The sequence below is a fragment of the Aspergillus brasiliensis genome (genome assembly GCF_001889945.1).
Source record: "Aspergillus brasiliensis CBS 101740 unplaced genomic scaffold ASPBRscaffold_1, whole genome shotgun sequence".
Taxonomy (NCBI): domain Eukaryota; kingdom Fungi; phylum Ascomycota; class Eurotiomycetes; order Eurotiales; family Aspergillaceae; genus Aspergillus; species Aspergillus brasiliensis.
This window is the reverse complement of record NW_027137442.1, coordinates 2,579,503-2,604,887: the sequence shown is the minus strand read 5'-3', so window position 1 is coordinate 2,604,887 and position 25,385 is coordinate 2,579,503. Positions and strand designations below refer to the sequence as shown.

The 25,385-nt window shown below is 51.6% G+C and overlaps 11 protein-coding genes across 11 annotated transcripts; 7 read left to right on the top strand and 4 right to left on the bottom strand.

The window, feature by feature from the left end:
- The first annotated feature begins 378 nt into the window (after window positions 1–378).
- On the top strand, window positions 379–1,790 carry ASPBRDRAFT_247402 (uncharacterized protein). Its single transcript, XM_067622082.1, has one exon. The coding sequence runs from the start codon at window positions 687–689 to the stop codon at window positions 1,563–1,565; it is 879 nt and encodes a 292-aa protein (XP_067484959.1). The 5' UTR covers window positions 379–686; the 3' UTR covers window positions 1,566–1,790.
- Window positions 1,791–2,951: 1,161 nt separating this feature from the next.
- ASPBRDRAFT_61228 (uncharacterized protein) lies at window positions 2,952–4,446 on the top strand. The gene is made up of 2 exons (XM_067628289.1): window positions 2,952–3,490; window positions 3,550–4,446. The coding sequence occupies exons 1-2, from the start codon at window positions 3,263–3,265 to the stop codon at window positions 4,255–4,257; spliced, it is 936 nt and encodes a 311-aa protein (XP_067484958.1). The 5' UTR covers window positions 2,952–3,262; the 3' UTR covers window positions 4,258–4,446.
- Window positions 4,447–5,362: 916 nt separating this feature from the next.
- ASPBRDRAFT_36957 (HECT domain protein) lies at window positions 5,363–9,788 on the top strand. Its single transcript, XM_067623616.1, has 3 exons — window positions 5,363–5,712; window positions 5,773–9,472; window positions 9,527–9,788. The coding sequence occupies exons 1-3, from the start codon at window positions 5,510–5,512 to the stop codon at window positions 9,647–9,649; spliced, it is 4,026 nt and encodes a 1,341-aa protein (XP_067484957.1). The 5' UTR covers window positions 5,363–5,509; the 3' UTR covers window positions 9,650–9,788.
- A 647-nt stretch (window positions 9,789–10,435) lies between these two features.
- Window positions 10,436–11,459, top strand: ASPBRDRAFT_115300 (uncharacterized protein; the record flags this gene model as incomplete). The annotated part of the gene is made up of 4 exons (XM_067616886.1): window positions 10,436–10,471; window positions 10,534–10,878; window positions 10,951–11,110; window positions 11,170–11,459. 4 exons carry the CDS (start codon window positions 10,436–10,438, stop codon window positions 11,457–11,459), a joined length of 831 nt encoding a protein of 276 aa, XP_067484956.1.
- A 1,257-nt stretch (window positions 11,460–12,716) lies between these two features.
- On the top strand, window positions 12,717–14,524 carry ASPBRDRAFT_141710 (uncharacterized protein). The gene is made up of 2 exons (XM_067619184.1): window positions 12,717–13,015; window positions 13,094–14,524. The coding sequence occupies exons 1-2, from the start codon at window positions 12,994–12,996 to the stop codon at window positions 14,458–14,460; spliced, it is 1,389 nt and encodes a 462-aa protein (XP_067484955.1). The 5' UTR covers window positions 12,717–12,993; the 3' UTR covers window positions 14,461–14,524.
- Window positions 14,525–14,971: 447 nt separating this feature from the next.
- ASPBRDRAFT_36953 (uncharacterized protein) lies at window positions 14,972–15,774 on the top strand. Its single transcript, XM_067623615.1, has 2 exons — window positions 14,972–15,121; window positions 15,195–15,774. Exon 2 carries the CDS (start codon window positions 15,365–15,367, stop codon window positions 15,695–15,697), a length of 333 nt encoding a protein of 110 aa, XP_067484954.1. The 5' UTR covers window positions 14,972–15,121; window positions 15,195–15,364; the 3' UTR covers window positions 15,698–15,774.
- Window positions 15,775–15,821: 47 nt separating this feature from the next.
- ASPBRDRAFT_246910 (uncharacterized protein) lies at window positions 15,822–17,304 on the bottom strand. Its single transcript, XM_067622073.1, has 3 exons — window positions 17,248–17,304; window positions 16,311–17,092; window positions 15,822–16,241 (listed from the first exon to the last, which is right to left on the bottom strand). The coding sequence occupies exons 2-3, from the start codon at window positions 16,928–16,930 to the stop codon at window positions 15,947–15,949; spliced, it is 915 nt and encodes a 304-aa protein (XP_067484953.1). The 5' UTR covers window positions 16,931–17,092; window positions 17,248–17,304; the 3' UTR covers window positions 15,822–15,946.
- A 220-nt stretch (window positions 17,305–17,524) lies between these two features.
- On the bottom strand, window positions 17,525–18,575 carry ASPBRDRAFT_50551 (glycoside hydrolase family 43 protein; the record flags this gene model as incomplete). The annotated part of the gene is made up of 2 exons (XM_067626564.1): window positions 17,525–17,825; window positions 17,908–18,575. 2 exons carry the CDS (start codon window positions 18,573–18,575, stop codon window positions 17,525–17,527), a joined length of 969 nt encoding a protein of 322 aa, XP_067484952.1.
- A 238-nt stretch (window positions 18,576–18,813) lies between these two features.
- ASPBRDRAFT_36950 (hydroxyacid-oxoacid transhydrogenase) lies at window positions 18,814–20,656 on the bottom strand. Its single transcript, XM_067623614.1, has 3 exons — window positions 20,109–20,656; window positions 20,003–20,061; window positions 18,814–19,956 (listed from the first exon to the last, which is right to left on the bottom strand). Exons 1-3 carry the CDS (start codon window positions 20,525–20,527, stop codon window positions 18,950–18,952), a joined length of 1,485 nt encoding a protein of 494 aa, XP_067484951.1. The 5' UTR covers window positions 20,528–20,656; the 3' UTR covers window positions 18,814–18,949.
- Window positions 20,657–21,438: 782 nt separating this feature from the next.
- On the top strand, window positions 21,439–22,449 carry ASPBRDRAFT_190986 (uncharacterized protein; the record flags this gene model as incomplete). Its single annotated transcript, XM_067620314.1, has 3 exons — window positions 21,439–21,480; window positions 21,539–21,562; window positions 21,631–22,449. The coding sequence occupies 3 exons, from the start codon at window positions 21,439–21,441 to the stop codon at window positions 22,447–22,449; spliced, it is 885 nt and encodes a 294-aa protein (XP_067484950.1).
- Window positions 22,450–23,025: 576 nt separating this feature from the next.
- On the bottom strand, window positions 23,026–24,299 carry ASPBRDRAFT_114733 (putative integral membrane protein Pth11-like; the record flags this gene model as incomplete). Its single annotated transcript, XM_067616843.1, has 6 exons — window positions 23,026–23,285; window positions 23,343–23,413; window positions 23,470–23,843; window positions 23,894–23,961; window positions 24,011–24,047; window positions 24,102–24,299. The coding sequence occupies 6 exons, from the start codon at window positions 24,297–24,299 to the stop codon at window positions 23,026–23,028; spliced, it is 1,008 nt and encodes a 335-aa protein (XP_067484949.1).
- Between the last annotated feature and the right edge of the window lie 1,086 nt (window positions 24,300–25,385).

The following is a 25,385-nucleotide window of genomic DNA, read 5'->3' as shown; positions in this document are numbered from 1 at the left end:
TTGCGTGGTGTGAATGATTCCGAAGTCGACCATTATCAGGAGTGGAATATATAACAACCTGGGTTCTGTGAGATTGTTTAATCTGAGTAAAGGAGTATCGTGTGGAGTGAATTTAAAGAAGAAGGTAATAGCAGAAGAGTTACAGCATCAGAGCTCGGAAAATAAAACCAGCAGACTATCGGAGCACGGCCGGCCGCTGGATATATGCTCCGACTGTGCGCTACAACGAACGTCAGTGGTACCAGGCATTTGCTTGTCATCGGCTGACAGAGGGCCGACGCTTGGTGGAAAGTCAAGTATATCAATCAGTATCTCAAGCGGGGTCAAGGATTGCCAAGAACACCGTTGGTATCAACAACAGACCACATCCTACTATATCTTGGAACTATAATCTCTTCAGGTTGAGTTCCTCACTACACAAAGTATACCTACCATGGACCCCAGCACCTCCAACCCATCATGTCTCCTCTACGGACCACAAGACGCACGCTTCGAAGACCGCCCAATCCCCACCCTCGATGACCCTCACGACGTCCTCATCCGTATAGCATACACCGGTGTCTGCGGCAGCGATGTAAGTACATCCATCCCATTCCATCAAACCCACACTCATCTACAACCCTCAGGTCCATTTCTGGCTCCACGGCGGCATCAGAACATACGTCTCCACCACCCACCCCCTAACAATGGGCCATGAAGCCTGCGGCACCATCCATGCCATCGGCACCGCAGTAACCGCCCTCCAACCCGGCGACAAAGTCGCCATTGAGCCCGACTATCCCTGTCGGCGCTGCACCCCCTGCAAAGCCGGCCGCTACCATCTCTGTCCGGAGATGAAGTTCGCCGCAGACCCGCCATTCGTGCATGGTACTCTTACGCGGTATTTCCGCGTCCCTGCAGACTTTTGCTACAAGGTACCGGAATGCATTAAATTGGATGAAGCGGTCTTGATTGAGCCGTTGGCTGTGGCTGTTCATGCTGTGAGATTAGGTGATGTGAGGGTTGGGCAGAAGGTTGTGGTGTTTGGGGCTGGGACTGTGGGCTTGTTTTGTGCTGCTGTGGCGCGGGAGTTTGGGGCGGCGGTTGTGGTGTCTGTTGATGTGGTGGAGAGGAGGGTGGTCTTTGCGAGGGAGTTCGTGGGGGGAAAGGGGATGGTGATGGACACGGGAGTCAGTGTGGAGGAGAATGCAGAGAGGATTGTGAGGGAGTGTGGGCTTGGTGAGGCTGGTGGTGCCGATGTGGTTATTGATGCGTCTGGGGCCGAGATGGCGGTGCAGACGGGGGTGTTTGTTTTGAGGAAAGGAGGCATGTATGTGCAGGCTGGGATGGGGAAGAGAAAGATGGAGTTTCCCATTGCGGAGATGTGTGAGAAGGAGATTGTGGCGAAAGGGTGTTTTCGGTATGGACCCGGGGATTTTGATCTGGGTATTGATTTGGTGAGGAGAGGAAGGTTGGTGCTGGATGGGTTAGTCTCTAGGGTGTTTCCTTTTGAAAAGGCTACGGAGGCATGGGAAGCTGCTAAAAGGGGGGAGGGCATTAAGATGGTGATTGAAGGGCCTAAGTAGGAGCGAGAAGATTGGATGTTGGATTTGTGCTGTCTTGGCTGGAAGTATACTAACGTCCATTCGCCAGGTGGGGGAATATGTTAAGGATGCACTAAGGCAGGCGTGGTACCACCTATTACCTTGCTTCGACATAGCACTAGCTTTCTGCTATTATCTAAATTTCTTTCCTCTGATCTATAACTCGGAGTTTTTGTTATAAGATCATCACTTATTACGCCATATTGCCTCCCACCCGGTACCCAATATCCGGCGCCCATAGACATGGCGGGATATTCAGAGACAATGCCGGCCTTCAGAACCAGAGGGAAGAGTCAGAACCCTGAGCCACTTGTAAGTTCCGAGCATTATTCTGGAAAATGTGAGCCAGAAATATGCCCTTCAGCTCATGGTTAAGCATGTAAGAGACATGCCACCATCGATATTACCTCCCCTCTCGCATCACCTTCCTAAACTGGGGACGATATGGTTTGGCTTCATGTATGGGCGTCGCACTTTTCACCCAACACAGTATCAATAATTCCTTGTCAAGGCTCTAGGCGCAACGCCTCTTCAGACAGACGGAATTTGGGGCACCATGCGTTGTAAGACAGGTCCAACCGGCCGACATCTGTCCAGGTCCAACTAGCTACTACACAAGCACGAACAGAAAGGCACGCCTCTACCTCTTTCCACCCAACCACCCTGATCCAGCTCATGTAGGGTGATAGACTGACGTGAAGGGTAATATCGATCCAAACCCCGACCGTTTCTATGTTTCGCTCGAGACTATAGTTACGGTGCCTTCTACCACTTCAGCTGATACACCTTAATACCACATTTCCAAAAAGAGCAAATGCACCGACTGCTACCTTCTGTCTAAGCGAGACTTGACTTTAAGGACGTCTACATCATAGTATGAATGCTAGCTTAGAAAGATTTTGCAGATCGGAATAGTAGATCAGCTCGCACATACCTAGATTAGGAAGATGACAATAGATCTCAAGCGATCAGGTTTAGAAATATAGTATTAATTTGCACCCATCGGGGTAGAATATACCACCCGCATAACGCAGAACCAAGAGCATGATACGCTACTTAGTATTCTAGCACTAGTAAGTAGTACGTACCATGACTGGTCTTCTTGCTTAATTGGCTGTACACATTGTACTGCACGGACTCCAGGGCATTCCCTTCTTCAGCTGCGCAGATGTTTAATTTATGTTCGGGGACCAGAGTCCACTTAATATAAGAAGTGGATAAATATCTTTTGATTAACCCCGCAGCTGAGATGGTAGGCTCTATACTTTAGTAGGATGGGATATATTTTCCCAGTGGTTAGTCTCTCACTAGGCCCCGATCTAAATACCGCGCCTGCATTAGTGCTGGTCAGGGCAAGTCGTGCGAATTGCAACCTGCCACCTTCAACAACGAAATCGCAGGTTAAGGGCATCATAGGGCGAGGGTATCTGCATTACTAATATTGATGTGGAGTAATCGGGCTTTGAGCTTCGAATAATGCAATTGCAGGCCAGGCAGACCAATCCAGCCCGTTGCACTTGCTACCTGAAAGTGATGATGAGACTACGGGCTTGAGCTGTAAACAATGCAACCAGGTTGAAAAGAGCACTGGATGGTGATTCTGTATATCCCTGACAGTGCTGTGGGGTCATCGGGCTTTGAGTCGGAGTCACCGAAGTCAGTAGTGAGAGGAGCTGAAGATGATGGAAGCCTTAGGAGCTGTGCTGCTATGGCTGTTGAGTTATGATCATGATCATGATGATGATGGCTGCTGGAATGCTGGACATAAATATCGCAACCCTCCCCCGATGATTGTTGACTTCTCCAGAGCATCGCGAGATCTCCTATCCAATCCTCAAGGAAATTTCCTTTACTTCAACGGCCTTGGCAAGAACAAAGAAGTTCTCTACCACACCACTCGCTTCGGAGTAGGTAGACGGTTTCCCTCCAAAGCTCAGAGCGATCTTGCTGATAAATTCATATATAGTTCAAAATGCCTGATCTTGTCTGGAAATCCGGTGACGGCTACGATAAACGCGAGTATACGGTCAATGGGTCTCCTCTAGTCGGACAAGTCCAAAAGATCCTCTACTATAAACCGGCAGATGAAGATAAGCTCTATGGGATCACTGACATCCATAGTGATGGATATTACTGGGATCTGGTATCGTCTCTAAGAAATGACGGTGCAGGCGAAAACAAATTCACTGTGACCTACACCACCGAGCTCAAGGTTACCGAAGGCTCCGAGAAGGAATTAAATGCGAACCTTGGACTCGAATTCAAAGGCCTCAGCGTTGGCATTGGAGCGTCAACCAAGACGTTTTCCCAGACAGAGACAACTGATAGCACCCAGTATGCCGAGGAGGTCACCGTCCCACCAGGAACGACCGCGTATCTCTACCAGAAGGTATACCGGTTCAAGACGTGGATGTGGTACGTTAATTGGGCGTGGGACGAATATAGTCGGGTGGGTGGCTATAACAACTACTCCCCAACTCATACGGATGGACAAGTGGAGATTCATGCGCAGGAGTGGTTCTCAAGCCCGACTGAATTGACGGGATCAGGTACCACCACTGCCGACGCTGTTGCTGAAAAGGTCAACTTCAAGTGGACAAGGAGATTCAACCTCACGACTGCAAATTGCCGGAATTACCTCACAAGTCATGGTGCTACTATTCCTAGTAGCTGAATGCGTTGCGTTGTGTCTTCGGTCAGATGCCTCAACATGGGTTTTTCTTTTCCTTTCGAGGTTTTCCCCATGTTAGAATGCGAATGCAGAGGTTGCTTGGTTACTGTATTTGGGTTCAACTTTGATTGATTGATTGATTGTATGTCTGATGATTTGAGAAATGAAGAATATTTATCAGTACCACCCGAGGATTGGCCTCATATTCGCCATGATATACGCCCAAGTCTTGGTAGTCAAAATGGAAACACAGAACTGACAGTTGAGAGACGTCATCCACAGCATGTTTTACTAAGTCTCCAGTGCAGCTTCTGATTTGTACTCTCATATCATAAATTATTTTCTTTCGCCCGTAGATAGTACCTTTGAATAGTTTTAACATGAGGGACACAGACTTCTCAATCACGGTTGCATCATTAGGATCGCGCGCGAGCAGTCAGCAAGTTAGAGGGACAAGCATGGATTATCTCATTTTTGGGAAGCCTAGTACGGAGTACAGATAGAAAATCCACAGTCAATATATATATTACAAGCCAGGAAGCGCAGAGGTCAGAAAGTAAGGTTGTCCCTAGTGATGGTATCATGGTGAGCCACGTATGAACCTACGAAGCATAGGCTTGTGATAGTTAGGGTGACACGTTAGGACTATTGATATGAAAGGCATATATCAGTCCTGGTGTTACTCATGTGATTGGGACCTGTAAGGATCAATACTGGGCGTCTTCGTTATCACCCACCAGTCAATAGCAGGCTTGTGTTGTGGAAAAACCTCCCTTACTTCACCGTGGAGATCTGTCTTGGTGTATACCGGAGTGGCGTGAATAGCCCAGTCATCACGAGATAGGTTGAAAAGTCATCCTTGCCTCAAATGCTCACTACAACCCGGTGTAGGACCGGGCCCACCGAAGCTAATAATAGCCTGGAGGGGGATCGGAGGTTATCAATAAGTGTACCATGAGTATGATCACAAGCAGTAGAAAGGCACTATCCGCATCGGGACTGGCGTCTTCCCCGGGGTTTCTGCCAGCTGACTCATCACCCGAGCTGGTCTTGGCGCCTGAGGCCCCCCCAAATGCTCGTGATATCAGCCTCGCCAATCCCCAAGACCCCGGAAATAACGAGTCACATAACCATCTTCGCCTTGAGTTTGTCCCCTGACTTAGCTGTGCAGACTTACGACTAGAGAGAGAGAGTTTTTCTTCCAGCCCTATCTTCCCTCGATAGCTAGCTGCGGCATGCTCCGCAGTCTGTCAAGATGACCAGGCTCCGCGGAGCTTCCGTGAGCTCGTATGAGGTTTCGCATGGAGGCATCGACCGACCCCAGTTCCACCGCTCCAAGCTACCTCCCAACGCACCCGACGTGATCGCTCAAAATACCGTGGACATCTCAGATCCTGCGCAGGTCCTCCTGTGGTGCAGAGATGAACGCCGTCGCCAGTTTAATCTCCTGGTCCGCAGGTAACGTCTTTCCCATGACGCCGTGTGCGCTGGCCCCACTGACGGGAACACTTGTTCTAGGTACAAGAATCAACTCCTCTACGGCTGTCAGGATCCTGGCTGTCAGACGCCAACTTGCGCTAGTTATCGAAAACGCGTGACGGAGGGACCATTTCGTCGATATACTGAACTGAGCGCCCGCACACTAGCTTGCTACCTAGCTAGCTTGGACAACGCGGAGGACGGTTTGTGTCGCAACCTCTCTCGGGTTCCTTATGAACTTTCGCCGCAAGAGTATCAACGCCGATCAAAACGACGGAGCCGTGCTCTGACCTCGAACGAGCCCACGAGAGAACGTATCGAGCCACGGAGCGGGGATCATACTGGTGCGGATGGGGTGCTAAGGCCATCGCCGGCTCGGAACGTACATTCTTCCAGCTCAAATGATCGGAATGGTCGAAGTTTGTCTCCATGTGTGGAATCCCAGGATCAGGCGGCGGTGATACCGGAGGAGGCACCTGCAACACAACGAATGAAAGACCCGAAGTCGTTTACTCAGAACTTGTTTGATACCCTATCGCTAAGGATGATCGAGTGGTTACCTCTACGACGCTCTCCAAGCTCGCTCGGCCCTGATACAGACCGCATAGATACCCGCCTCGAGTCTCGATCGCCAAAGCCAGACCGCGATGAGACACACCCATACCTTGATAAACCTAGGCCAAACTTAACCCGACAACGGACACCCCAGCATACCGTGCCCGCAAATGGGGCACCCCACACCCCCTCATCACGCCATGGGAATAGCCAGCCGACCGCGCTGGAGTTGAGGCTTCCTAACCAGCAGGTTAAGCGACTCTCGCTCACCGACGTGGATCAGTGGCGCCAGAACCCACGCACAAGCTTGGAGGAGAAATCATACCAGGAACTGAAACCCGCCCGCAAAATTACGGTTAACACACACCTCAATGGTGATGAAATACACAACGTACCTTCGCCGCCCGCTCTACGACATCGTCCACAGAAACACCGGGGTAGAACTGGAGACGGGAACTGTGTCCTTCCATCGGAGCAGCAGAAGAAAGAGCGGCGCGTTTCATGGGATGGCGCGAAGTATCTAAACAACGTCCAGCTCGACGGATCCGAGAAGCCTGACCCTCCGAGCGACGAACAACCTCCTCCGGAGGCAGAGTCCCCTAGTGCCAGAAAACCGAAGCGCCGGAGTTCGAGCCACAAAGCTATCTCGAGTATCCAGTCTCTATCCCATCTGACCGAGGAAATCATCGACGGCATGACACAAATGATGATACTTTCTGAGGATGAGGCAGAACTGTGGAAGAACGAGCTGAGCTACATGGAATCCACCGGAAGCTTCGAGGAGTCAGAGTGGTGCTTTGCGACTCCCCGTCAGCGTGAAGTGTTTTCTTTCATTTCACAGAGCGTCTTCTACGCGCTGGGGAATACCAAACAACTTCTTCTTTCATTCCGCCAGAAATCGGCTGGTCCGACTGGAATGAATGATGGCCACTCCAGGTCCAAGCTTGACCTCCAACAACTGCAACCCTCGCTCCGTAAATTACTCCGCATTTGCCCCCGAGATATCGTCTTTCACAGCCTCTGGAGCGCAGCGGAAACACTATTCGTCCCACCCAAAGAGCTTTCATTGTCTGGAAAACTCTCCCGCCGCTCATCCTACAACTCAAGCAACGCCGCCTCCAGCGCGCCGATCATTCGTCGATCTGACTCGGAGGGTAACGAGCACTTCACAGATGCCAATGCTGCTGATGTCGCCACACTCGCCATCTTCGCCCTGGCTAGCTCTCTTCCCGAGATAGATGCACCCACATGGCGAGCGATTCTCCAAATGCGCGCGGCCGGGGGCGTAGCTTCGAGCTCAGACATGCGAAAGCTCTCGATACCTAGGGCCCGTCTTGTCGTAGAAACAAGTGATATACTTGAGCATGAGCTTGCCCTCCGGCTACTCGACCGCCTAGTACGCGCCCTCACGGCACGATTGGCGTTCCATGAAATATCGAAGGCGCGGCAGGTGTACTCCCGGGACCTGCCGAAGCAGCGCAAGAACAGCGTTCTGGATCTGATTGTGAACAATCTCAGCGAGCATTACGGTGCAATGACAGCTGCCATTGACGACATGGATCATACTCCCCCTCCTGGCGCGCCTGCTTTCATCGCCGAGTGGCTTCGAACCCTTCTCCTCAAGGAATGGGATGGCAACCCGGAACTATCCAAAAGCAGCTCAGCTGGAGGCGCTGTGCAGATTCTGTCACTGTTGTACAAGGAGCGCAGCCGTTTAGGCCTGATTCCTGAAGACTTCCATACCCCGTTTCTCTCCGACCGGTTGGAGCCTTTAGACATGCCTGTGGAGTGGATGGGTAGCCTTCCCAATAACAAGACAATGCATCTGTTGTCCTATCCATTCCTTTTTCCTCCTTCAGCGCTGGTGATCTATTTCCGGGCTCTCAACTACGCGGCCATGTCCAAGTACTACGAAGCCGCTATGACTACGACGAGACACGTGACACAAACTGCCTTTGGACCCATCCAGATTCAGGATGATGTCGGGTTACTCGCACAGCTGAAGACGTCGATGTCTACCTACCTGGTCCTGATGGTCCGGCGCGACAATATCCTTACGGATGCGCTCAATCAGCTTTGGCGCCGCGAAAGACGGGAGCTCATGCGGCCATTGAAGGTACAAATGGGCATGGACGAGGGAGAGGAGGGCCTTGATCACGGCGGTGTTCAACAGGAATTCTTCCGAGTTCTAATGGCAGAGGCACTGGATCCGTCTTTTGGTATGTTCACAACGGACGCGCGGACGCGGATCTCATGGTTCCAGCCTTGTTCGTGGGAGCCCTTGTACAAGTTCGAGCTACTTGGACTTCTTATGTCTCTGGCTGTGTACAATGGCCTCACGCTTCCAGTTAACTTCCCCACTGCCTTTTACCGCAAGCTACTCGGACTCAAGGTGAAGCACCTAGAGCACATCCAAGACGGGTGGCCAGAATTGACCAAGGGGTTGGGGGATCTTCTCGCATGGGAGGATGGAGATGTGGGTGACATATTCATGCGGACTTACGAATTCAGCTTCGAGGCCTTTGGGGCCGTAGAAACGGTCGACATGCAAAAGGTAGACAAAGATGCTCCTTGGCCTGTCTCATCTACGCCATCCCGTGCCAGGAGCGGGTCGCGGTCGCTAGGGTACTCGCCTCCCTGGTCGGAGGTCCGCCATTTTGCTGATCATGCCGACCTTAGTCCCCCATCTTCGATGGCAGCAGAGACAGCAGGCTCATACGGGGAAGCCACGAAACCCATCGAATCTCTGGTCCCAGCCCAGTCCCCAACACCGCCCGTTGACGAAGCCAGCTTGGTGACCAACAGCAACCGTGCCCAGTTCGTCAAGGACTACATCTTCTGGCTGACGGACAAGTCCGTCCGGCCCCAGTTCGAGGCGTTTGCCCAGGGGTTCTACACATGCCTTGACCGGACGGCCCTCTCCATCTTCACACCGGAAGCACTGAAGACTGTGGTGGAAGGAATCCAGACGATCGATATTCGAGAGTTAGAGCGTCACGCGCGGTATGAGGGCGGGTTTGACCCCAGCCACCGGGTGATCAGGGACTTCTGGAGTATTGTACGGCGATATCCAGCCGAGAAAAAGGCGCAGCTGCTGGAGTTTGTCACTGCCAGCGATCGGGTACCGGTCAATGGGATTGCGAGCATCATGTTTGTGATTCAGAAGAACGGAGTAGGAGATGCTGTAAGTAATCAACCGCCCTCCATGTTCCAGGGGTTATCATACTAACTGTTGCAGCGACTTCCCACGAGTCTGACCTGCTTCGGACGTCTTCTGTTGCCGGAATACTCATCCCGAAGTGTCCTAGAGGAAAAGTTGAGCAAGGCGTTGGAGAACGCCCGCGGGTTCGGCGTTGCCTGATTTCGGGGATTGGCTTGGATGGTCCCCATGCTGTATATGTCGTGCTTCAAATACCCTATTCTACATAGATAGCGATGTCCGAATGTGGCGAAAATGCCACGTCTGTTCAAAGAACCAGTTCTACTTCCGGCCTGTTCTTTTTCGAAACACTTTATGGTAAACATGTAGATGGTGATAATGTTCGGCCGAGTTGCCTGATGTTGGTGGTCGGTCGGGCAACTTTGCCGGACAGCCCGTATCGAGGGAAAAAGAGCCACAGCCAAGTTCGACTCCCGTTCGCTCTTCTCTCCCCGTATAATTCAAAAGTACCATCGGAGATCAAGTTATCTCTTTCTTGTTTCTTTCTTTGAAATCTTTGCCCGCCATGTGATCAGCCCGGTGACCGGACATCTCGGATCTGATCAGGAATTTACTGCTTCGGATGGCTTCGCCCCCCATTTGAGTCATGGCGATGGAGGGATTTGACCGGTTGGGCGACACGGTGTGCAGTGGTCCGCTTGGATTGGCAGATGTCTTGGGACGGCACCTCTTCTCGGGACCCATATAAACCAACTGCTTTCTCCTCGACACTCCGAACAGATTCCCTTCCAGAAAGGATAGTTAGATACTATCGTGCACGGAGTCCCATTCTAATAGTACGCTAAAGGAGTGCAGCTTGCACCCTGTCCATCACCGAGCCCCGCTACCCCACGTTTGTGCTCCATCCTTCCCTTCCTTCGACTCCCCTTTCGCTCCTCTTCCTGCTAACTCGCCTCCCTCTATCAACAGTCGCCGCAAACCAACACAATGCCTCCTATTATCCACTGCGTCCGTCACGCCCAGGTACGCTTTTCGATCCGCAGCTTCCCTCTCCGATTGACGCGGTCGCTAACAGGTTCTCTCAGGGCGTGCACAACCTCTCCGTCGCCAACCACGTCATCCATGACCCCCTTCTCACCGATCTCGGTAACGAACAATGTCGTAAACTCCGCGATAGTTTCCCTCGCCACGCTCAGGTCGACCTCGTCACGGCCTCCCCACTCCGTCGCACCATCTACACAGCCCTGCAGAGCTTCGAGCCCGTGTTCCAGGCACACCCCGACATGAAGCTGATTGCTCTTCCTGATGCTCAGGAGACGAGTGATGTGGCTTGTGACACGGGAAGCGACCCGGAGGCGCTACGCAAGGAGATGGAGGAGAAGAACGCCCCGGTTGACCTGGGATTGGTGCATGAGGGGTGGAACAATAAGGTGGGTTGTTTTCCTACCCTAGGTGGCGACGGGTTCGGTTCAGCTGACCAGTGGCGTGGTATCACCGTATAGCAAGGCCAATACGCACCTACTCACAAGGCCATCAAAGAGCGGGCGCGGGCAGCTCGCCGCTGGCTGAAGGCGAGACCGGAGAAGGAAATTGTGATTGTTACTCACGGAGGTTTCCTGCATTACTTCACTGAGGATTGGGAGGATAGCAGCCAGTACCAGGGTATGTGCTTCGGTGTGACTGTGTGTGTCAAGTGCAGACAAAGGCTGATGATGAAATAGGAACCGGATGGGTCAACACTGAGTACCGGACGTATGAATTCACAAAGGAAGTTCACACAGATGACCTCGAGGGATATGAGCTGGACGGAGACAATGCATCTCTGATGGAGACGGTTGAGTCGCGCGAGCGGCGCGGGAAGTCTGGACCCATGCCGGACCGCGCACAGCAGAAGACGCTGTACGAGAAGGGTACGCAGGGATGGGACGACCAAGGCTTGCAGCTGAGTATTGCCGAGCGTGAGGCGGCTAAAGTGCCGGAAGGTACAGAAGTGGATGGTGTTCGAGTATAGATTCCCTTGTTGTCAGTTTCTTTGTAGAGTATAGAGCATGATGTGGAAGAGACCGGTATACAGGTTTAGATCAAAGATCTGATGCATTGGATTATGAATACACCACATTGCTCTTTGTCTTGCTCTATGTTTTGCCCACCACGATGGAACAATGATCGTTGTCTGAAGCTGCACAATGAAGTGCATGTATCGTCGACTATCGTATTGCAGTCGATCTATCGATCTATAAGAATGGCCACTGCACAAGAATCCATTGAGAATGGATGAAGTCTCTTTCGAAAGTCAAGTTGATTATTCTAATATATCCAGAGGACTTGACTTTACATAGGCGTACAAGTCCTGTAGCATCGATGCTCATCCATCGGCCTGTTTACCAGACTGGCTGCCAGGCCACGATTGATAAGCTTCCCTCTGATCTTACGGACCAACAGCAGTGATCACTGATCTATCTCCAGGAAGCATCGAGGCGCATCACCGACTGACCAGCACTTTGTTTCTGATAGGTCTCCCACAATTCTGCATACAGTAACGGTGTAGCGAGCTCATGTTCGAAAACATGCGTGTCCTTCCATACTGGCTCCACGTCACACCAGAGACCTAATAACAAACCGATGGGTATATGCATCCAAACCTCCAGATTCCGAAGCATTCATACTAATAGCCAAGAGCAGTCGATGACTGCCCACGCGTCACCATACAGAGGTACGTCAGCGTTATCCGCTTGGCTAACAGGCTCTAGGCCCCCCAGCATGGACTCGCACCTCATCGCGGTGCTGGGGTCTAGTAGTCTGTGTTATACAGGCGAAGCAAAGACGAGTCCCATTTAGTGTCGAGAGTGGTCGTCTAAAGTGGATTGCTGTGCCTTGCTTGCTCCCGGCCCCATGTATCGATTCGGATATCAGTGATTGAAGTTGGATAGATATCTTGCTTATCAAGGCACAAAACTCATCTGCCTGCAAGGCTTCCTCATTTCTTTTGCGAGAGAAGCTCGAATCGCATCGTTCGATGATAATCTCGCCCACGCGACCCACCACATAAAGGTTACTTTGAGCCGATTGAAAGAGGCAGTGCGACTTGACCGACTGAGAGATAACCCGGAGATCGACAGCTTCGTCATCACCGGAGATCCCTCATGATTAGGACCCTTGAAGGGGTTCTACATACCATATGAAACTGCAAACCATCCGATGATGGCTGCCTACAGTACACGCGATACTGATGGATACGCAGATCGCAGGTACTTTTCCGTACCGCGATGGATCTCCCCAGCTAAATTGCCTGCCAAGGCACATGGCAATACCGGGCGGTACCTGGGTGAAGGTGTTATTTATAGCGGTGGGGCAGTGCCCCGTACTCCTGCCTGAGGCAACATCAGGCCTCGTCCCTCGACGTCTTTCTTTCTTCTTTCAAGCGCCCTTTCTTTCGTGCATCTCGCACTCGCTGTTCTACTTATAAGACGAACTCAATGGCATTCGGACCACGGGTCGTGCAGAGAGTCCCGTTGAATTAATCCATCTCGGCCCAGATCTTGAAAATGCTAGACGAGAACCTTCCCAGTATGTTCCTCCTTTCTCTTAACGTCACTTCTGACTCCACTCCCTCCCTACTTTGACGTCGCTTGCTAACCCAAGCAGCCTTCTACCTCAAGCACAACAAGCAATCCAAGCTCTGGAGCATCTATCTCTGCCAGCACGGAAACGACCCGGAACCTGTCTACTCCCTCCGCTACCCGGATCCTTCCTCCCCCTCCTCACATAACCGCTATGCCTCCGCCCTCTACGATCCCTACGTCTCCGATATCCTCTTCGGCGAGGTCCTGATCATCCCGGAATGGACTCAACCTAGTCTCTCTGCGGATGCTATCCGCCAGAATGGCGGCGTTCCGCCCCCTCCGGAACCCATCCTCCCATCCCGCTTCACCATCAACCTCTACAACCCCGACCAGCAAGTGACGGTGCACTTCAAGCCCAAAACTTGGAACAGCCCTGCGACATGGACCTTCGAGATGCCCCAACACAGCTTCCGACAGCCCTCCGCATCTACCCTCGACCGCACTCACCCCGACCCGGCCTCGGCTGATACCACCCCGAAACTGCACTTCACCTGGCGCAAGGACAGCAAACTGTCCAAAGACCTGACCTGTTTGCTGTCGGGAAAGACGACCACTCTGCCGGAATCCAAGACAAAAAGCAAAGAGCCTGATATTACCGTATCCATCTTCAAGGGGCTCCGCGAACTGACCCTCTACGAACCCAATCTCTACCGTGTGGAAATGGAAGACTTCAAAGGTCTCGAAGTCGTTCTCCTCCTTGGCGCAATTACCATCCGCGACGTATACTTTGCCTCCATGAAAGACGCATTCCACGTCACCAAACCCGCCCACATGTCGAGTACGCCTTCCCCCACCAAGACACCAAATACCAAGCCCCTTCCCTCCGTCCCAGCGGCATCCGGGGCATTGAACGCTGTACAACCCAGACCTGAACCTCAAACCCAGCAACCGCAAAACGCAACCACACCTGCAAAACCAGACCGCCAACGGGAAGAAGAACGACGCACCCAGCAACTCCTCGAAGAAGAGGAAAAGGCGCGTCGCAGACGCAAGGCCGAACGTCAAGCTGAAATCGATCGGGAAACCCGCCGTCTCCAAATGCTTTACGGACAAGAGGAAGAGCAAGTACGCCGACACAGACAGACACCATCACTACCACCTCGTCCGCAGCAGTCCACACAAACTCTCCCCTTACGACCAGCCAACCAGCCCCATTACTCGTATCCTTATCAAGACGGCCGTCAGCGGCCACAGGCAGGCCCGTATATGACAGCCCCCGGCCTGGATCCGCGGCGCCAATCAGCGGTGAGATTTGCCTTGCCAGCAGAGACACCGGGGCCGGCGGCATCTTCACCAGCATTACAGCCGAAGAAAAGTAGTTTCTTTCGATTACGACGTTCATCCGCCGATGAGGCGAAACTGAGCAAGAAAAGGAGTTCGATGTTTTAGTTTATGATTTCGTTCCTGTACATGTTTGATACCCCGCTTGCATTATATTCTTGTACATAGATATATTTTACAGATTCTTTTTCGGTGCTCGGGCTTCGCCTTCCTTGACTTCTTTGGTTAAGGGGTGTTCGGGATTCAATAGCATTACATTCGGTTTCAAATAAAGAATACTTTCCAAACGGTGATCCTCACTTGGTTGCAGTCCAGGTAGGATACAATACACGAACTAGTAGAAAGTCCAACAAAATAAGATGTTAATAAATTCTGACCTAATCAACCGATACCACAAGGGAGTATGAGCATGGAGTACGCCGTACCAGATGCATGTCATGGCTCATAATCTATAAACGGAAACAAAGCTGGCGGCTAACGTGTTCCCAGATTTACAATGACAATGGCAAGGGGAAGGAAAAAAGTCCATGTGATATCAAACCTTCCTTGAACCTTGAACCTTGATGTAAATTCGCACCACCTGCTCAGCTTTCAAGCAATTAAAGGCAGAAATACACACCCTGTCAATTCCAGATCCCCCCACGACTAGCAGAATATCATACAAACACAACCCCCGGGAAGTTATGCCATCCAACAAAGACCGCCTCTACATTGCTCTTCACGCACGCGGGGGCGGAAGTCGTCCCAAGATGCCAGGGAAGGAAGATACGTGAGTACATTCACCACCACCACCACTACCACTCTGAAATAAATCGTCCTAAACTAAGTGTTTCACGAGGTAGATACCACTGGTCCCTAACCATCCTCCCCAAAAACTACCCTCCTAAACCCAGAAACAGAAACAAAAACCAAGGGACAACATACCACGCGAGAAATACCCACACCCACAGCAGACGGAACCGGGTTCGAATTCAAATGGACATTCGAAGAGCGCAGCTCTGCACTTGATACTATGGTGCTGGTAAGGATACTTATTGGGAAGGTGGTGGATCGGGAGCGGTTACTTGGGATTTTGCGTGGTGTTTCTGTGCCAGGGGAGGAGGAAGGGTGGAATTGTGTTTCTTGGGTGAGGGAGGCGTTGGAGGCGATTAAGATGGCTGATAAGGGGGTCTTGGGAAGTGGATGTGTGTTGGAATGGGAGAGGGTGAGGGATAAGGCGATGGGGTTTTGTCAGGAGAAGAAGGATCAGCATTGGTTTGATGGGAAGGGTGGTGTTGAGGTTGATAATATGGGTGGTAGGGTTGCGACGTTTGATTTGATGGTGGGGAGGGAGGTGGCTATATAATTACTTACTGCTTTAGCTTCCATTGATTGGGATACTACTTGATGGCTGTGGTTGGATGCAGGTTGTTCAACTGGGTTAGAACACAGTGTAGTATTCACTTTTGAAGCTAGTCTCTACAGGTGTTTACTTCTGGATATCACAGTGGGAAAATCCTGTCTATTCTCTTTACTATGTATTGCGGTTCGGCTTGCCCACGGCGTTGGTTATCAACCACCTAGACTATTCACAGCTAGTCTATGGCAAGCTCACCTAGTACGTGTTCGCACACTCGACTGTCGAATAAGACCAACTCTTCTTAGCCAAAGCCGCAACCAGCTCATGGTGAACCATCGGCACAGCGTCCGGTTCCTGCGGACATTCGTACTCCAATTTAATCGCCTCACACTTAGCTTTCAAATCCTGCGCCATTGAGGGCCAATAGCGTAGCGATTTATCCATTTTCCGCTGCACCTGCCTCATCTCCCTCAACACCATGAGCATCTCACACAGAAACCGATAAGAATTGCGGTGACACAGATCACTCGTAAGAGCCTCGCCGTATCTACTAGCATCATAACTGAGGATCCTCATAAACTTATCAAACGGATATTGCAGCTCCTTCGGCTCCACGTACGAGTAATTGGTACTACCCAGGAACATCCCCCTCGCCAGATAAACCAGAGTATCATACCAAGGGTCCGGGATATCAACCACGGACAGATTCCACGCGCAGAACGTCACCAGAGACTCCACATATCTAGCTGGCACCGGCATCTTCACAGGGTAGCTGTATCCCGGCGGGACATCGCGCACCTTGCCAACATGCTCCATCGGGAGGCGTCTGTCCTTGGTCAGCATATAATACTGATCGTTCTTGCAGGGGATGTCGAGAGGAGGGTCCGGGAAACTCGGGCATCGACTACTCTTCTTGTGAAGGTGGATCTCTTGCACCCCGAACACACCGTAGTCGAAGCAGTATTCGCCGGGTGTGGGGGTCTTTCTTTGCGATGGCTCGCGCTCAGAATACGGTGTTCCAGGCTTGAAAACATGACTCAGGACACGAGCGGCGTAGTCGATGAGGTGGTCGGGGACGACCCAGCTGGGTGTATCCCAGTTGTCTTCGATGCCCATCATCAGGTGGACGCCTTGGCCCCAGATAAAGTTGGGGATGTAGGCTTTGTCGAGCGCTTCGCTCACCTCGCCTTCGATTCTGGTGTTTCCCTCGAGGGGGAATTTGGTTCCGGGCCTGGACATTTTGACGGAGGTTGAAGATAGATTGAGGAGAAAGTTTCAGGAATGGCTCTTGGTAGAGAGTATTCCCAGAGTAGGGTGCATGGTCCTTATATACTGGTTGTTCGCGGGTTGATGGATTTATGTATCTTCCGCTAAGTTTGTACAGCTAGGTTCGGAGGGTTCCTTGGGTTTTATTCAGCTTCAAATCTAGTGATTACTACTTGATTTGCTTGAGTAGACTCACACAGCTATTGGATTGTGTTGCACGAGTACATGGGCGGAGATTGCCCGTCCACACCATTTTAGCAAGGAGCAGGTGAGAAGAGCGTGGAGAGTACCTTGTTTCATGTTGAGGCATTCACCGTAGTCAGAGAATTCATCGAATCCTCTGCTGCTTAGTGGGCTGGTATGTGGCTTTCCTTCTTTCTCTGCTGGAGACCTGTTCGAGGGGCTCATATCAATCAGGTTATCGGTCGATGTTTGTCTGCTTCAAGTGAGTTTTGAATCTTCATCTGCAACTCAGTATATTCTCTGGCCATAAGGTATCTTTCTATTGTATGGACAATAACCCCATCTGTTGATATTGATATGTACTCCTCGCAATAGCGATTATTCCTAAGATAATGTCCTCCCTTCAACACCATCCACGGTGATATTCACTGGTAGGATTTCCCCGGCTTCGTCGAAGTACATGCGATCTATACAAACCACCCGATGGTCCCGGGCTGTATCGTTGACATATCGACGATGATATACAATGTAGTAGTCTTGTCCATCGGGCGTAAACACACTATTGTGCCCCGTACTCGTGCCAACCGCATCATTTCCTTGTAGAATCTTCTTTGGCGTACTTGAGAAGGGTCCCGTCGGAGAATCGGCCGTGACATAACTGACTCCGTATGAATTATCGCCCCATCTATCCACACACACTGCGTTAGCATCTCCAACAACCCTTGACCATTTAAGGGTACCCAGAAAGCGGTGTCATATTGACTTACCCTCCAACCGAAAACATACAGTAGTATATTCCATTCCTCTTCAACATCCACGGCCCTTCGACATACCCCTCTGGGGTGATCTCCAAATAATCCCCCTTCAAGCTGATCATATCCTCACCCAGTTCCACCACAACCGCATGACTCCACCCCCCAAAATACAACCAGTTCCGGCCATCATCATCCTGGAAGATCTGCGCATCGATTGCCTCCGCTCCATTCACCGTGCCATTGACTAGCGGTTCGCCGAGGACATCTTCATAGGGACCCTCAGGCTTCCCCGTGGTCGATTTCGCAACACCAATACCGGTTCCGTCACCAACGGAAAAATACATGAAATAATCATATTCTTCTTCGTTGGCGGAAGAGCGGAGCTTGCGGCCCACGGACGGGGCCCAAGCGGCACGGTTCGTCGACCAAGGGATCTCAGTGATGTTTAGGATGGTGGGGTGCTTGGTCCAAGTGAGTAGATCCGGGGAGCTGAAGGCGTCGAAGAAGGTTTGTTCGCTGTAGTCGGCTGAGTAGGTTGGGTAGATCCAGTACTGGGCGTTGAACAGGCGTGCTTCTGGGTCAGCGTACCACCCGGGAAAGACGGGGTTGCCGGCTTTGGCATCAGCAGAAGATGCGGTGGCCAGGGGATTCTGTGGCAGGGGCTGTTGGGGGTTTGACATGGCGAGTGGGAGCAGGAAGGGAAGGATAGAAAGATAGGTAGATGGGTTGTAGTGATGTTTCATGATGAGGGTGAGTGGTTGTGATGAGGGGGAAGAGGGCGCCGAAGAGACAGACGGCAATGAAGGAAACGGGAGGTCGGGGATATAAGCAAGAAGGAGTGAAGATCGCTGCAGGAATGCGGGTGAGAATGCGGGGATGCGATACGCTTCATGACAAGGTCGGCTGATTGGACTAGTGGCTTGGTTCAGTTGGATATTGACAGTCTCGAGGGATGCTGGCAGGGAAGTTGCAGGGTTAGTGCACTTGGCATCTGTTCACTGTCATTCGGATGATCATGCAATTTCAAACTAGTTGACTATATACACACTTATAGCTAATATTCCAGCGACTCTTCAAGCAATCCCCGCAGCTCGGCCTTCTCTGCCTCCAACTCCCCGCTCAGCGTCGGCGCAAGTGCCAGCACTCGCTGCTGTGGGATGGTGCCCTCCACCAGGGAGTCAATGTCGCTTGATTTGAAGCCCAGATCCTTCAAGCCCCGGGGCTGGTCGCCTAGCTGGACCAGGAAGTTGGCGAGCGCCTCACCCAAGACTTCACCAGCACTTTCCCGCTTGACATTCGAGATATCCACTCCAAACGCCTCCGCGGCCGCCAGATGCCGGTCTGGGTTGGAGGCAGCTGTGAATCGGAAAACAGCCGGCGCGGTCACTGCCACCGACACACCGTGTGGAATGATAGGATGATCCACATCATAACCTGCATGCTTATACCCCGGATTCTGGCTGGAGATGGGGTAGCTCATGCCGTGGCAAAGATGAACGCCTGCGTTTCCGAACCCAACACCGGCCAGCGTGGCAGCTAGAAGCATCTGCGACTGCGCCTCAAAGTCATCGGGGTCCCTAACTGCCCGGGGAAGATACTTGACAGTGCTCTTCAGCGCCTGCAGGGAAAAGATATCGGAGATGGGGTTCGCGCCCTGGTACGCGGGGCGGTTGATCGGATTGGTCGGACGAGGTGTCCGTTCATTGTACGGGATCGCCGTCCATGACTCCAGTGAGTGACAGAGCACATCCAGACCCGAGGAAGCATGGACCGCCGATGGCATGGTACGTGTGTTGATCGGGTCACAGATACCCAGAGTCGGCTTCAGGTTGCGATGGGCGATGCCAGTCTTGGCCTTCTTAGACACGAGATCAAAGATGGCAGTGCCTGTAGTCTCCGAACCAGTACCTGCGGTGGTCGGCACAGCCACCAAAGGCTTCAGCGGCCGGTTAACCGGTAACCCCTTGCCCAGTGGCGCGTTTACGAAATCGAGGAAATCGGCATCAGGAAAGACGGTGTAGAGATTCATCAATTTGGCGGTGTCAATGACCGATCCACCGCCTGCGCCGTTAGCCGGATCAAGGGATAGCATGGGAACGATACTCACCTACGGCGAGGAAAGCGTCGGGGTTGTAAGGTTTGGCAAATGCGATTGCTTCCTTGACACTGCTGTCATTAGCAATTGAAGTAGAAGATGCGACTAGGTGACGAACGAGCTATCTTTGGGTTCCACCCGGACCTTGTCAAAGACGGTGAACTCAATCCCCTCACGCGATAGACCTTCCACCGCCTGTTTCATAGCATCCAGCTTGGAAACATTCTCATCTGTCACAATGCACACACGCTTTGCCTTCATGTTGGCAAAGTCCATTCCAACTTCTTTCGTGGCTCCAGGGCCGAATCGGATGCTGGAGGCGGCCATTTCAAAGGCATATTCCTTTTGACGAGAAGGGTCGGTTGGGGTGGCCATATGACGACGCACATGGTCGGCTAGCGTGGGAGAGCGATGGTGATGGTGATGATTGGGATTGGAATGGCAAGGACATGATGGAGGATGAGTGTATTGAACGGTACGCAGCAGATTGCGGGCTCTGCTGGCGGCCGAAGGGGCGACGCGAACAGCGCTGACCATAATGCGGGGTTGTAGACAGGCAAGAGCTGAGTGGAAGTGTTAGAGGCAGAAGAGCAGCGATTGAAGTCAAAGTAACTACCAGTAGATTGAGGAGAAGATGAAGAGGGAAGAAAAGGAAGAGTAAGTCTCAGGGAGAGGACAGGAGAGAAAGAAGCAGCCGAGGAGCGAAGCTAAAGATGGAGAACAAATGCGGGGATCTCGTTCGGCCAGAAGACCGACTCCAACTCCGTCTCAGCCTCCAGATCTTCACGCTCCTTCAACCGTCACTCTCCGCCGATAATGCGGACGATCGCATGGGGATGACTATCTTCATTCGCTGTTGGAACCGAATGATGCAACTGGCTCGCCATCGCCCAAAATTAAGAACAAAAGCGTGGAATGGCCCTTGAAGCTGTCCCTTGGATCGGGCATGGCGATACCCGAAATGGAAGTACCGAGGTCCACCTTCATTCGGCGATTGACATCTCGGGGATTCTCTAGCAAGTATACTGCTATCATATCACCAAACATCCTACTTTTTCGTGCTTTGAATACCTCTGGATACACAGGGTAGCTTCAGCACTCTGACCTTCTACCCACCTGTCAGACGACATACGCACTCCCCTCCACCCCCCAGTCTGAGCTAAGGCCTCCGACCAGTCCCAATCCACCAATGAATGTCATTCCGCAGCCATCCTCTTCCGCACCCGCGGCCCTAGCAATGGATTAGCAATAGTTACCTTATCAACCTGGAGGACATTTGGTGCACAGGCAATGTCATCATCAGGGAAATTTGGCGGGGTTTGTGCCTGACAGTCAGGTCTCTGCAGTCGATCCTTCAACTACTGCAACACTCCCGATTGACTTCCCATCCTATCCACCACCATCATCACCCATCACTCTGCAGAGGCTACACCATCACCACCACCATCATGACACGATCGCCTCAAAACTCCTTTCAGCAGCTGGAAAAGGTAAGCGCCACACCACTCCCAGTGACATCCCATACAGAACAACCGCTAACCACCCCAGCTCGGCGAAGGCACCTACGCCACGGTACCCCAGCCCACCCACATACACACACACCATTGATCCCCACTCCCCACCTAACAGCACTGAACTAGGTCTTCAAAGGCCGCAACAGCCAAACTGGCGAGCTCGTCGCACTCAAAGAAATCGCCCTCGACACAGAAGAAGGCACACCCTCGACCGCGATCCGCGAGATCTCTCTCATGAAAGAACTCCACCACGAGAACATCCTCAGCCTACACGATGTCATTCACGCCGAGAACAAGCTCATGCTCGTCTTCGAATACATGGACAAAGATCTCAAACGCTACATGGACACCAACGGCGGCCAGCTCGAACCTCCCGTCATCAAATCCTTCGTATACCAACTCCTCCGCGGCGTCGCTTACTGCCACGACAATCACATCCTCCATCGCGATCTCAAGCCCCAGAACCTGCTCGTCAACAACAAGGGACAGCTCAAACTCGCGGACTTCGGTCTCGCCCGCGCATTTGGCATCCCCGTGAACACCTTCTCCAATGAAGTCGTCACGCTCTGGTATCGCGCGCCAGACGTATTACTGGGGAGTCGAAGCTACAGCACAAGCATCGACATATGGTCGATTGGATGCATCATAGCAGAGATGTATATGGGCCGATCCTTATTCCCCGGATCAAATAACGAGGATCAATTGCAGAAGATTTTCAAGGTCATGGGAACCCCCTGTGAGGGGTCGTGGCCCGGGGTGTCGCGGTTGCCCGAGTATCGGGCAGATTTCCCACTGTATGTGGCGCAGGATCTGAGGACATTGGTGCCTAGGATTGATGCAGTGGGGCTGGATCTTGTGAGGGAGATGTTGAGGTTACAGCCTGAGAGGAGGATTAGTGCTGCGCAGGCGTTGAGACATGCTTGGTTTGATGATTTGTTGGTGTGATGGGGTTGGAGGGGTGGTTGTCAAAGGGGTGATGGTGGCCTAGCTAGGGTGATTGGGGGATAGGATGGCTGGTGGTGTGTGGTGTATGTCGGAGGGGGGATGGGTCATGCTAGGGGGTGATGCGGGTGGAATCAAAGCGGGGGATCTTCAAGTCTAGGATCATTTGCAAGTAAGGGAGGGATTTGAAACATTGGGGAAAGGGGAAGAGGCAGGAGTGAATACGAGCAAAGTCGTGGACTTGCAATTCTTCGAGATCGACCATGAAAGACAATTTACTGGAGCCGGGGTTACCTAATGTTATGAGCGATTATTCCTTCAGCTTGAAGGGACTAGCTGATGAGATATGAAACTAATAACTTCCTAGTGGTAAGTGAAGATGAGCGTAGAATTGACCAATAACAATTCGGTAAATATATACATCTGACGAATATTAAAAAATTCCTCAATCGTAACATAGACATGCAGAAAAGGATGCGTAGAAAATTAGAGCCATTAGATGACCAGAAAATAAACCTCCACGAGTGACGATAAGTCTCAAGCTTGATGATACTTCCCGATAACCGAAGTAGAATCTCCTCAAGGCTTCTCATGCTCAGCATGGGCATCGTGGCCACCGGAGATAGTCGTCTGGGTTCCGCAGGGATCAAAGAGGGTCCGATCTGTCGAGAAGCCCTCCTCCGACGAGTTGGTTGAGCCCTTTCCAGGTTCCTGACCGGAGTAGCGAATTCGAGACCAGAGCTTGAGGTTGAAAAGTGGTCGGATATGAGACATGCATGCCGCTGTGATTCCTACCGCTGCCTCCATGCATGTCCACACGACGACGGGGACTTGGTTGTCTAGGAAGAATTTGTTAGCGCTATGCTTTGTAGTTAGAGGGACAAATAGGTACTCACAGGTGATATCTGGACCGGCTTGCGTCAGCTCAATCATGGCGACCAAACGCAAGCAGTCGAAGATCAGGGTCCTAAATAAGGTCAGTACGAGACACATTCTTTTTGTCTTTTGGCATAGGGGCCATACAGTATTCCCACTAGAAACACCCCAGACAGCAACAACCGTTGCGTCTTGGAAATGGGTAGTTCCCAGACGCTCTTCAGCGGCATGATGAGAAGAACCACATCTGTGAGAATGTTGGGGATTTGCTGGCCGTAGTAGTAGCCCACAGTGTTAACGCAGTGGCCCGGGACTGGACGATCCCAGAATTTTTGAACAGGGACACAGTTGAGAACCCCAGCAATGCTGATGCTCACGGCCCAGAGAATAACAATTACGCCAACAATATTGGATGCAATCTTCATGCTCCTAGCAGCGAAAAGCCGCTTGTAGACCGCCAGGATAGACAATTTGATGAACATGACACAGAGGGTGTAAACGAAGGAATTGGACCAGCCGATCTGTTTGTGGTCAGTAATTTATCGTGGGATAAATCGAAGGAGACACGAACTTTGAAATAAACCGTCAGGTTCTTTGGTGGGATCATGGTGATGTGACATCCGAGGCCGTTCCATAAAACTGTAACAGTTAGATAAATCGTGGGTAGTGTTGGGTAAAGACAACTTACGGATTGTGACACCGATCGAACAGCCATATTTGAAGAGCTTGAAGTAACAAGTTAGAGTAAGTTTCGGGAACGATGCAAGTGATAACTGTACCAAAGCTATTATCATAAGATAGTCATCCAAGTACAATCTTGATCCAGTGATCTTTCTCGCGAGAAGGCGTAGGGCCACGGCAACCGTGGACATGATAAAGGCAAAATAAAGTGCGATAATGGTCGACCGACGTAGATTCTCGTTTGGGTGCTGAAAGTCACCCTCGGTGCCTCCACCTGACACTTGTTCTAGCGACATTATGGGCACTGACAAGGATAGAGTATGGTTCGGGTAGACTGGCTGCAGGTGATTGAGAGTTCGTGGCTGTAGGTATTTGGAATCGGACCCAAACTGCAGACCAACGAACTCATAAATACTTTCTGACAGGACTATTTTTGGGTAGGGAGAAGGGCTGGTTCTCTAGGGACGTTGGATGTATCCTGATCTGCATGGGGCTGCACATTCGGTGTCTATACATCACATCGTGTTCCAGGGCAGAGCCAATGACAGGCCAGCCAGGGTTTCGGGGAGGAGACTAGGTAACCCTGTATGTCCATTTTCGCAGATACCGAATCCAGGGTTACTGAAGATCCCGAAGGGGTGTTTGCTCCATACGTCTGTTCGCCCTCTAAGAGAGAAGGCAGGGACTCCAAGGCAACCAAGAGGGGTACCCTCTGGACTCGGATTCGACATGTATCAGTCACTTGAGACACCGTTAAGCCCCCTGCCAAGTGATAGACTGACAGGCTAACGGGGTGCGGTAGTTGCAGCTCTGTCTGTGCACTGCAGCCCTTGCTTCAAAGGATGCCGAAAACCGGGTTCACAGTCGGCAGTAACGAAGTCAATTGATTCCGTGGCACAGCACCATCTCGCGTGGCTGATAAGGTTTACCAGGCACCGCGCGGATCGGATGTATCAACTCCCAGATGCGATGCATCCTCATATTGCCGAACCACTCCACTTTCATGCAGTTAGACTCAATCTTGGGATCTTCAGCTGTAAATAATAGATAAGGAATTTTCTGGATTCCTCCGCGGTGTGGCTCTGATTATAGGACAATGTGGCATTGTTCGGCGGGATAGGCGACCTATGTGTTCCTTTTGCTATCACCAAGCGCGTTAGCGCCATTCGAATCGATGGCCTACAACGGAGTAATTCTCCGATCCCCCCGTCTCCTTAATCCTCAATATTGGAGTCCCATTACATGTATCCAGCGTTCATGTCTTAAGGGCTCAGCGTTGCAGCTCACTGTCCTCATTAACCAAGTAGTCACCGCCCATGGATCACAGCCATCTTTCGCCTCGTACGATTCGAACATTTCCTTCAGCATTGGCAGCCGTTAAC